Source organism: Orycteropus afer, unplaced genomic scaffold (assembly GCF_000298275.1).
Source record: "Orycteropus afer afer isolate SDZICR_OR568_19922 unplaced genomic scaffold, OryAfe1.0 scaffold00628, whole genome shotgun sequence".
Lineage (NCBI taxonomy): Eukaryota > Metazoa > Chordata > Mammalia > Tubulidentata > Orycteropodidae > Orycteropus > Orycteropus afer.
The window spans coordinates 1,232,569-1,245,083 of record NW_006922215.1 but is presented as its reverse complement, the minus strand read 5'-3'; the positions used below and the strand labels follow the sequence as shown (position 1 = coordinate 1,245,083).

Here is a 12,515-nt window from a genome sequence, read left to right as displayed (position 1 = left end):
TTTTTATCCTACAATGCACTCATATGTGAAATACAAACATGAATAAGGCAGACAGCTGCAAAACTTCTGTCTCAAGAAAGAACATACACCTGATAAAACAGAACACAATCATGACAAAAGAGAGTCAATCAAAACTAAGTTACTTGTTAAAGGCAATGACTCAGTGCTGTTTTACTGGCTTCACTAAGCTAGTACCTAAAATAAAATTATCACTCTCCCACTGGGACCTGATAAATCTCAAAATGAAAAGAGCTCAACTGACTTACAGGAACAGGAACTGTAGTAGGAACAAGAATATTCTGACTGTACATGTGCATAGGTACTGGGATATACACAGGCACAGGAATAGGCACTGGAACATACTCTGTCTTCCAATTATCATCTAAAAACACAAAACACAGATTTCAAAGAGATAATGTTAACTGGTACTTATATACATAAATAACTGCTCAAAGTAAAAAGTAAACTAGTAACAAAAATAATTAATTGCTTCCATTTAAAGGAAATTCTCAGTTTTCACAAGATGAGGTCACTTAAACAAAAAATATGAGTAGCAGCTGTTCTAACTTCAAATGTCTTCAAAAACATTATATACTTCCAGACATAAACTACATTATCATCTTCCCCCCAAAAGGCTTATTTAACCAAACAATTAAAATACAGCTAACACTGTAAAGTTGATGAAAATACATATTTAAACTATCTTACCCCATTCTGACAGGAACACAATTATCTTTACTAACCACATTTAAAGAAATTACTTTCTCAAAAAGAACACTATTTCTAATGAGGACTTAGCCCCAAGGAAATTTCTAATACAGCATTTTCTTACTTTTGACATAATTTATCAGAAGATTGATTTACCTTATAAGTAAGATTTTAAATGATATGCTGTATTCTCAAAGTAATCTAAAATTAACAGAAATCAACAGAAAATGGCAAACTGACCAAACAAATGTATTCTGTGTGTAATATAAGTATAATGAAGTGTATTTTAAATCAAATTATCCTCAAGTTACCTGTCTGACAAGATTTGGTCTGCATATGAGGTTTACAGTAAGTAGCTTTTGTCATTGTTAAAGGTTTGCAAAGAACTGCTTTGTTCTTCATCTCTTTGTTGGGTGTTGGAGAAGGGGGTGGTGCTGAACCCTACAGAGAAGCAAAGAGAAAACATTGTTTTGACTCTAATTTTCATCACTTCTTGGTATTAACGAATATTTAGTTTTTAAGTGCTAAGTAGGGAACACCCAAAAGTACAAGAGAATAGCTTGATTATTCGATTACTGACTGTGCTTGCCATAGTTTTAATCAATGTAAACCTGTCTGAAGTACTGGTAACCAAACTAAACCAAACTCACTGCCATCAGGTCAGATCCAACTCAGCAACCCCTCCTTGGGTTTCCGTGGCTGTATCACTACAGAAGTAGATTGACCAACCTTTCTTGAGCAGAGTGGCCGGTGCGTTTGAACCGCCAGCCTTCTGGTTAACAGTCAAAAGCCTTAGACATGACGCCACCAGAGCTCCTAAGTACTGGTAAAGCAGTAGTAATTCTCCTTCAAAGGATAATATCAACACATTTTTTTGAAAGATATGAAATGAAAACTGTCATTTTTAAGTACAAAGTTATTAACCTGAACTGCTGAAATAACTAGGACCTGCAAAAATGCATTTGCACAATGTACAGGCATGTGAGTTAAACATTTACCTCAAGTAGACACACGCCCTGGAGAGATCATGGGAGAAGGAAGGGCTGCTTATGCACAGGGAGACAGCTCAGGGTGCAGGAGAGTATGGAGGGATGGTCACTGGGAAGAGGCAACTATGGGGAGGAAGTGGGAGGGGAGCTGTTGCATTGTGGTAAACTGTGGTCAATGACATGAGACAAAGTATATGTGAACTGCTGTATGAACAGTGAATTTGCTCTGTAAATCTTCACCCAAATCACAGTAAAAAAAAATAATAAATTTAAAAAAAAAAGCGTTTGCAGTTATTCTGATTACTTGATACTCTAGTGCTCCCTCTACTGGATAAACAGATTGTAGTTGTTGCTGTTAGGTGCCATCAAGTAGATTTTGACTCATAGAGATTATGTAACAGAGTAGAAGAAAACTTACAGGGTTTTCAAGGCTGTGACCTTTATTGGCGCTGTCAGGTCTTCCCCCACCTTGAGCCACAATCGTCCTGTTAGCAGCCAAGCACTTAACTGTTACACCACTAGGGTGCCTTATAAACTGATTATATGGTACTAAATTTGAAAAGGTAAGAAAAACTACAAAAAGAATTACCAAATCTACCAAAAATATTATAAAGCTTTAAACTGTGTATTCCTTACGGCTCAAACTTATCCTATATAGATAGACTTTCTCAGATGTTTTACAATGTTCACTGTAGCATTATTTGTATCTAAAAAAACAACACGCAAATAAATAAAATCTGGGAAAAGTTGAAGATTTAGGAGATTCAGCTTTATGTGCTTTCCATGCTACCTACTGATATGAGAAAAAATAGGAACAGAACAGTAATAGTTGAATGAAGAACTAAATTACATAAAAAAAAATTTCTATGTGCATTTTTAAAGGAGTACAAAAATTAATTTTAATAGGTATCTCACTAGCTACAAATACTATAAGAGGCTGGTACCAAGAAGATCTTATTCCAGATTCATCAGGTTTTCAAAACATAATCAGTTTTAAGAGACAGGAAGAGTCTAGAATAAGGAGCTAGGAAGCTAGGTTATGACACATGTGCTATGAGATAATGGACAAGTCATTCAAGTTCCTGCACCTCAATGGCATAATATGTAAAATGGGGAAGTAACTCAACAAACATTTACTGAGGATCTACTTACGTACCAAGCACTGGTTAAGTTTGGTGCGAGATCAGAAACATTTCCACTTCACCAAGAGTCTAAAATAATTTCTGTCCCAGGATTACTCAATATTTTACCATCCCACCATTCTACAAATATTATCTCATGTCAATTAAACTATGCCACCTGGTGAAAACCTACCCTTGATACCCCCCCATCTTTCTGTTTTAGAATGCTTTTTATTTTTACTTTTCCACTATTTGATAGGAGTGATCTATACCTATTTATGCAGAACACTGAAGAAGAACCCATTATGAGGGAAATAATGACAAAATCACCATTTGTTGATTATTTGCTATACAGACATTCCTCAGGTATTTGCTATACAGGCTCTCCATAGTGATACTGCCTCGGAAACCCAAGGAGGGTCACTATAACTCAGGTCTGACTCAACGGCACATAACAACAACATTTAACAGATGAGGAAACTGAGGCTCACAAGTTATACAATCTGCCAGAGTCACAATGCCGAATTTTCTGAAGTCAAGATTCAACTAGATTCAACTGATACCAAACCCTAGCTTCCCAATTTCTATCCAAACTCATCAATAAAGTCTGGAACACAATAGCTACCACTTATTTAGTACTTACTGCGTGACAACTCTGAGGTAGGGTTCATTCCCACTTTATAGATAAGAAAGCTCACAAGTAACTTGCCCAAAATTACATAGCTATGCTCTCATTTTTTGAAGTTTATGAGTAGATAAAAAGGAGCTCTGGTGGCACAGTGGTTGAAGCATTCAGTTGCTAACCAAAAGGTCAGCTGTTCAAACCCACCAGACACTTCATGGAAGAAGGATGAGGCAATCTGCTTCTGTAAAGGTTTATAGCCTTAGAAACTCTGCAGGGCAGTTCCACTCTGTCCTATAGGGTTGCTATGAGTTGGAATCGACTCAATGGCAGTGAGTTTTTGGTTTTTGTTAGATAAAGAAAAGATTCCAAACCTTACAAGGAAAAGATGGGAGGACTCTGATATTAATATGGAACAATTCAGCAAAATACTTGTCAATTATCTGATTTTAAAATTTTATTTCCTTAAAGTAAGGATTGTTGGAGATGGTAGCAAAGGAAAAAAAATACAGCTTACTCACTGTTCTAGGATACTGTTCAACTGTTAACATCAATAATAAAATTGAGCTGAATAAATTCAAAAATATTCTTATTTCATCAATATCAGGGATCTTCAACACTAGTTACATATTGGAATCCACAGGAGTAACTTTACAAAAATACAGAATATCTCTGGGGTTGGGACCCAGACATTGGTAGGTTTTAAAAACTCACAAAGTGATTCCAATGTGTATTCAGAGCTAAGAATCATTGATCTGTTTCTATGTACCACAACAAAAACTAGGCTCAGAAATATATTAATCTGCCCACGAAAGACTCCTGAACAGCTTCTCTTGAAAAGATGCTACAAATACCAATTTCAACGTTAGTAATTGTCGTCACACTTCTCAAAGAAAGGCAAGTGGTGCTACATTGCTTCTTCTCTTTACACATAAACAGCCACTTTAAAATTCCTAAAGTCTTTAAATGTTAACATAAAAGTAGAATTTGATATATTAACCCAGAAAGAAAAAACAGGCTGAATTTTAAAAGGGGGGCACACTGTGGAATTATTTCTCAAATTTAGAGTCATAAATCCTATTCCCAAAATAGAGGTATCAGATATACCTTCATTTGAGAAACAAATGCATATAACCATTAAAAATCAGACCTGGCCTACTCCTTCAGCCTCATTTCCCATTACTCCACCACAGATCCTTGTAAGCTCTGGCTAGTCATAATAAAACACCTGTAGTTCTGCCAAAGATCCACGTACTTTGCAAACTATTATTACTCCGCCTATTTTTTATCCTTGTCTACCTGCAGACCTTCTACTCAAATACTAACAAAGGAAGCTTATTCACATTCTCCAGGAAGAGATGCAGTCACTTTTCTAATGACCAGATGGCAACTAGCAACAACAGCTATTGTCTTGACCATGCATCTTTTATGGGCGTATCAAATCTAGTAATAACTTTATATACAGTTTATTTATTTACATTAGATATATCTATCTCTTCTAATGTACATAGCAGTGTAGTCATCTATGTTTCTCAGTATGCATTGTATTAGTATCAGATAATTCATCTGAATATTTCCACTGTCTCAGCAGAGGAAAACAAAAACTCTTTTACCACTACAATCAGATTAAATTGCTATAATATTTTAACCCCCACAACTTACAGTGCCACTGTATGAAAACCAAAATTTAACACTTCACTTAAATAATACTTACTGTCATTTTGGTTCGGGACGTCTGACAACCCTGATCTAAAAACATAAACAAATTTTTAAAAAGACAAGTATCACTTTCTTCATAATTCTCTAAATCTGTATTGCTCATTAAATTTTAAAATAATTATTAAAGTATTTTAAATAAAGAATCTCAAATCTGAATAAAAAGTGCTGAAATGCAAACCTAAATAAGTAGAATTAACCCATTTCTCATCTTACCACCTCAGGAAATACTAACTGTTCTTGGACAATCCTATACTCTTAGGTTGTCTTGAATTTTTTGTAATTTTGCTGAGCTCCTCTTTGCCCCCAACTAGACTCTAATTCTTCAATTAGCCTTAACATTTAAAAAAGGAATAAAGTAAAAAACAATGTATCTTTATTTTCACAAATTATTTCATTTTCAGTATCATAGGGGACAGGGATACTTCTACCCAGAGAAACTATGGAATTTAAATTGCTATTTAGCTAACTTCAAAATCAATGATTCATTATCACTGTTTTAGATTCAGAACTAAAGGGGAAAGACTGCTACAGAAGTTTTTCAAGTTACCACCTAATGTATTACATACCATAGTGTAAATTTTCAGGTCCTTTCTGAGTTGTCATGTTGGGCTCATTTTGCTGACAGTAGAAACGTAATAAGCAATGCTGATCACAGAAATGTTTCATTTCTCCACGCCACTGTACTCGCTCTTTGAGAGTTCCTTGAGATTTACAACAGTCACACCTTGCAGCCTTAATGAACGAAAAAGGGAAAGTTTCAGACATTTCAAATTAAAAAATTTAAAATATATATAAACATTTTAGAAGATTTGCAACATTTATCAGTGATTATTTCTAAATGTGATAAAACAATGTCTGATAAAGAAAAAAAATTAATACAAATATATACATGAAGTAAAATGAAACTGGAAAATTAGAGCAACTGACCTTTCTGTACTTACCCAAAGTCAAAGACCAATGTAACAAAAATGGAACAACCAATAAAGGCAAACACTGATAGACCAAATGATACATATTTCAATTTCTAAAAATTATTTTGAGGGTCATAATGATACACATTACAATGTGATTAATGAAAAGATATCCCAGGCTCAAGTGATAGCTGATAATAATTTAAAGAAGTTGCAAAAGACGAAAGTAATTCTGATGTTCTTATGATGTGAAATTTATATAAGCTAACTTTAAGTAGTTTTGTTTCTCAACAGTTTAATAAATTTGAAGACCTTTAAAAATACATTGATTCAATTTAAAGACTCTAGGTTAATGGTTTAAAACACTTTATGCGTAACTATTAAAAAACAAACAAGCAAGTATATCTTAAGAGAACACATTTGACCTACATCTAGGAAGAGAATCAGCCCTAACCAGTGCATAAGATTTATAAGCAAAAATAACAAGTAAAATTCATACATATATACCTCACGATGGCCAATAAACAATCTAGGGACAGATTTTCATTTTCTAGAGAACCCATTTCCCATAGATTTTGTCCATTTTCACTATTTCTTAACAACTCGAGTAATCCAAAAATATACATGATTATCTTCAAATATAGTGTCTTCCAGAGTTAAGTTTCTGATCTACTTAAGGAGAAATAAATTGCTAATTTTTAAAAATATGCTTTGTCTTTACTAACTACTTACAAGATTTGATGAAGCTATAAATATTAAATCATTTGTTTCATAGTAATTGTGGCTGTGGCTTTTCCTCATTAAATATAGCACTTTACTCTGAATTTTGAAATCTCTTACTTGTTATCTCAACAGGAGCTCTCTGATAAATACTATGTCAAAATCCCTAGTTAAGAATATTAAACAAATGATTACGTTGGTAAACAGGTTTTATATAGCAAACATACCCCAAGGTAAGAACACAGGCTCTTTTTTTTCTCCCGGTCAGGTATTTCTCCTGCTGAATAAATGTTAAATGAATGAAGCAGAACTGTACTATAAATTATGACTATAAAGTGAGGTCACTATCACATCTCTTGTCAAAAAACTTGTGAACTCAAATATTACACTGCTGGTAAGATTATGTGGTAATCTCAGTAACAGTAGCATGTAGTATCAACTTAACCCCTACTTATTCAATGACAAAAATCTCTATATAAAATTCTCACCAACCAAAGATGTTCTTTAAAATAAACACGTGTTTCAAGTTGCTACCTTTCAATTTATTTCCTCTTATAATTTATATTTTTAAAAAAGACACAGAATAAGAAAATGGAACGTTCACATTCAGGAACACAGCATAAGTGAAGTTGCTGTAGCCTGATTTCCTCATTCACTGAAAATCTGTAATAAAAGTCCAGGACTTGGTTATCTACTCTCAAGAGTCTTTACAACAATGGGTACTGGAAACTAAGGTCCAAAGAGAGTAAGTGACTTCTCTAGACAAATATTAAAAATGCAGCAATGGAATTCAAAGCAGACAGCTCAAATCAAAACCTGGGCTTTTTCTTGTCCACCAAGTTACAAAGACCATGGTGAGACAAAATGAGTTCACAAATTGAGTAAAGAATAGACTAGTTAGAAAATGCTGCAAAAGAAGGTTCACAATATATATCTAAATCCCAAATCGATTTGTATAAAATTCATTGAAATCACTACACGTACTGACTCTTAGTACACGGTGATGATGTGATGTTATATGCCGTGGAGTCAGACCAACTCATAGCGACCCCTCCTTGGGTTTGAACCGCCAGCCTTCTGGTTAGCAGTCAAGCGCCTTAGGCACTACGCTACCAGAGCTCCCTAGTACATGGTAGCATTTCCATTTACACAAAAATTTACAAGATGAAGGGCATAAAACCAAACACATTCCACTCAATTTGAACAATGAAATAACTGCATTATTCTTTAATTACAGACACTTCCTTTTTATATTATAATACTTGAAGCTCCTTTCCTCCAGAAATTTCAAAATAAATGTGGATTTCTCTCTATCCAAAGAAAAAAGGGCAAGATTAATGTCAATTTGCAAATGTCATTTAAATATGTATACACCTGTTCCTCACTTAAGACTCTCTCATTATCTGACATTTCACATTCACAGCAATTTAAAAAAACAAACGAAAAAAAACTACTCTCCAACTATTTTGTACATTAACAATATATATGGCAGTCACGAATGCCAAGGTGCAAGGCAAGGAGTAATGATGGCTGTGATGGCTAAGGTTACGTGTCAATTTGGTTGGACCATGGTGTTCAGTGGTATGGCAGTTATGTAATGATATAGTAATCCTCCATTTCTGCATAAGGATGATTTCAGTGTTCTGGCCTGGTTTTTGGAATCTAATCGTGCTGATAAGTGTGGAGTGGATATATACATTTTCAGGCTGAAAGGATAACAGGTGAGAACTCAGTATTTCTTCCAAGCCTAATGCTCTATTCAAAATTTTGGAGATTGACTCTACTTTTTGTTTCATTCATCTATAACAACTAATGCAAACTTCTAGTTCACTGGAACTGAGCTAAAATATGATGCCAAATATAAAAATATCATTTATGAACACCCTTCCTTACAAAACACCCCTCTACCAACCTCCCCATGAGAGCGCTTAAGAAAAGCTTAAATTTCTTCAGCATTAAGAACTGAAGTGGGATGTAAGCCTCTGGTTATTTTTGAACCTTACTATCCTTACTATCTAAGTTTTCTTGTTACTGTGGCAAATCAAGGATTGCATGTTATTAAAACAAAACAAAGAAACAGGAACTGGTTCAAACATCCTAAATTATAGGCATGTACTAAACTCTGATTCAAATAATCCTAATCCAACTTCTCAGATAGTACAGGAATCTCTTCTTCAGTAACTGACAGTTAAGTTATTCTGCCTATGCGTCTGCAGAATTTCGTTTTTGGTTGATGTACTTCTATCCACTTGGTTCCCTATTTCATTAAACAAACCTTATTTTACAGGGTGGGGAAGACTATGAATATGAAAGAATTAGGAAAGTTTTACATATATCTTTTAAAGGAATTCTTTGTAACTTTCCAATATATCACTCTGAGTATTGTGGGGTAATTCACGACACCCTCCTCCTCAAAAAAAGAATGCAGTGATAAAAGAGTAGATGACTGTGAACTATACAAACGCTTAAGTAACAAGAATTTCAGTTACCTAAAGAGCACATTTAAAGCAACAACACTGGATAGTACCTTTCTAAAATTAACTTCAAAAATAAAGGAAAAAAACACATTACATCTAGCAGTTTACAGATAAAGACATTTATAAAAGTCCAATAATATTTATCATTCAGCTATCCTTTTATATCTTTTTAACAAAATCTAAGTATTAATTTGATTAAATCCCTTAAATCACAGTGTTAAGCTATGATAAATCAGTTGTGTTAAAGAATTTAATGCTGTGACCAATCACTGTTCGTTTGTAAAACATATCAGACCTTGGTTTAATAAACTGTACTCTGAGATAATAAAATTTAAGAAAAGCTTAGCTCTATTAAGTAGTGTAAAGCACTAATTAGGAAACAAAGGGCCTCTGAAATAGTATCTTCACCATTTATCAAACACCTTCTGGTACTATTTGGTTATAATACTTTCACTGTAAATATTTTATACTTACTGAGATTAAAAAAAACAAAAACAAACAAACAAAAACCAATAACCAAAAAAAACAACCACCGTATTCCCACCTGGTTACACATATTGCCTGGAAACACTCTGAAGAAAAGTAAAAACTACTTCTCTCTAAAAAGTTATCTGGGAGAAGAAACAGACATTAATTTTATTCTCAGCGTTTTTTGCTAGCATGATGTCAGCATTCCAAAAATTTAATTTAGAGGAGACAGTGTTTAATAAATCTCCACTTGAAATTCAGAAACAAGCCATTATATGGACAACAAAACAAAAAATATTCAAAATATTCAAAATATGAAATAAGAGACATAAGCAGGGATTTAAAACTCGTAATATGAAATGTAATGTAAGTTACTCATGCTCTGGGTAATCAATCTTTCAACGTAACAGGTAAAGATACAGGAAAGTGAAACCACAATTTGTGTGCTCCACTCTCAAAGAAGGAAATACTCATACCCAAGAGGGATGTATTAATCGGATTTGCTAGTTTATGTTTTTGTATTTTTCTTGATGAGACACTTTCTTAAAAATTTAAATTCTCCCTCTCCCCTCAAGTAAGCTACATTGACTTCTAAATGTCACATATTTTAATGGAATAAAATCTATCATTGTGAATACTTATATAAAAAGATAAACTGCAGACATGGAAAAGAGTATCAAACACCATAATTAGACGGGACTCATTTACTAAATTTTTAAGATGACGGTGATGGTAGTAATAGTGAATGGAAGAAACTCAAAAGACTTATATGAAAATACAGTTTGACTCATGTAGAAAGCACACAGTATAAAAACTTACTCTCTGAATGTAATAATGACTACTTCTATAAAGAAGCCAAGGATGAATCAAGAAGGGGCAATACTTTTCTTCACTCTTTGAAGGTTTATTTAATTGTATGTGTATTATGTGTTATTGTATAGAAACATCAGCATTGTAACTTCCTTTGCAAACTCCTATCATTTGACAAAAATGCTCTTACCTTTATTCCTCAGACTTGTATAATATGTAATAACGCCATTACACATATATTATATAGACATTTGTTGGGTTTAAAATAAGACAAGGAATACATAATAAAAATGTGTTTAATGTATAGAATACTGACATTAAATATAACTGGACATTTAACTAACATACTCTTAATATTCCAAAATACACTGCTTCATTGAATTCGCATCATTGAACAATGCATAAATGAGAACATCAGATACAATTATCCTTTAAAACAAGTAGCAAAACGGAACAAACATTTGCCACAAGCACTTCTCTGCTTCACAAAAAAAAGGGAAAAATAACAAATTTCTCTGTTTTAACTATAAATAAAACAAGAGGTATTCTTTCTAACAAAAAGCCAGGTAGAAGTACATTCAATGAGTTATAAACAAAAAACGCCAAGACACAAGATTACTAAAATATATTCAAGTGTAAAATTCACAATTACAAAATTATGCATAAATTTGTACAATAAAATAATGGCCAGGAAACATCATTTTCACAAAGAATAATGTTTGTTTCAAACAATAAGATAAATGATATAAACAAGAACAGCTAAGAATAAAATAGTTTTCCAAATTTGTGGTCACTGAATGCTTTAACTGTGTTGAGATTATATAAAACAAATTTTCAAAATTAAAATCCCCCAGACCATGGAGAGAAGGTGTATTTGTGTGCGCTAAACTAAAATTCAGAATTAAAAGCCATCAAAATAACATTTTCTGAGTGATTTCTCAGAAAGTTACTCTGTAAAATAGTAAAACAGATTTTTGAACAAAACATTGGTTTAGACTAAAAGGAATGCATGTTTAGAGTGTTACAGTATTTGTCCTCTGTGTTTTTAAAATTGTAATCCTAATTTTAAGGCTTAAATCAGTCAGAAGCAACATTAAGATAATGAAGTAACTTTTAACAAGTATACCTAACATCTTAGCTTCAGAGTATTTTACCTCTGACAACTTGGAAGGTATCTTTCACAGAACACCCTAGAGTATGATATTTTAAGAACTCTTATTATTTTGTTTGTTCTAAAAATGTAGTAAATTTATTAAGCTATAGATATGCAAGCACCACCCCAAAAATCTCTGCAATTCTCCAGTTAGTTCCATTTTAACACTAATCACTTTTCTTATGTGGACTAATATTCTCCATATTTCAACATTGTTACCGTTTGCTTCATTAGAGGTAGTCACAATTTTGAAGTCATATGTCCTTGATAAGCTTTAGAACTGCATCCATAAGGAAACTTTAGTATTGAGATGGTTTTCCATGTTATTGACAGAAGAATTAATAATTCTTTCCTGGGTAATACTTGATTACCAAAAGTCCAAATTTATACTTACTTCCTTAACTAGAAAGCAACTAATTAAATGGACCAAAAGGAATTCGTCTGGAGTGTTTTAAAAGTAGATTTGCGTAAGATAGAAAAATGCACACACAAACCACCTTTACAGTTTCAAAATAAATGTTTTTGATGGTCTATTTATCCATTTAGTGTCCTTTCACTGTGAAAAGTCTCCAAAAATCCTTAATTGAAGAGGGAAAAAAAGTATTTTAAAACACATCCCAACTATTCAAAACTTGCTAATGTTAACAGCCATAAAAGTAGTTATCAAAAATATTTTTATTTAGTGTAATCAAAACACACATTTTAAAGAAATAATCCATGCTGCTAAACTACATTGTTAAAAATACAGGTATATCCTAGTCTTTGGTAATTCCCAAGTTTATAAAATAAATAATAATGATATTTCAAGTTATAAACA

At 33.0% G+C, this 12,515-nt stretch overlaps 1 protein-coding gene across 1 annotated transcript in view; it reads right to left on the bottom strand.

Moving 5' to 3' along the window:
• The window catches only part of ZMYM2 (zinc finger MYM-type containing 2), a 95,120-nt gene that overhangs the window by 19,937 nt on the left and 62,668 nt on the right, over positions 1-12,515 (bottom strand). Inside the window, exons 11-14 of the mRNA XM_007956524.2 lie at positions 5,726-5,891; positions 5,155-5,189; positions 1,020-1,149; positions 267-382 (exon numbers count right to left, since the gene is read on the bottom strand). Coding sequence (XP_007954715.1) covers positions 267-382; positions 1,020-1,149; positions 5,155-5,189; positions 5,726-5,891 — 447 coding nt within the window. The remainder of the gene's footprint in view (positions 1-266; positions 383-1,019; positions 1,150-5,154; positions 5,190-5,725; positions 5,892-12,515) is intronic.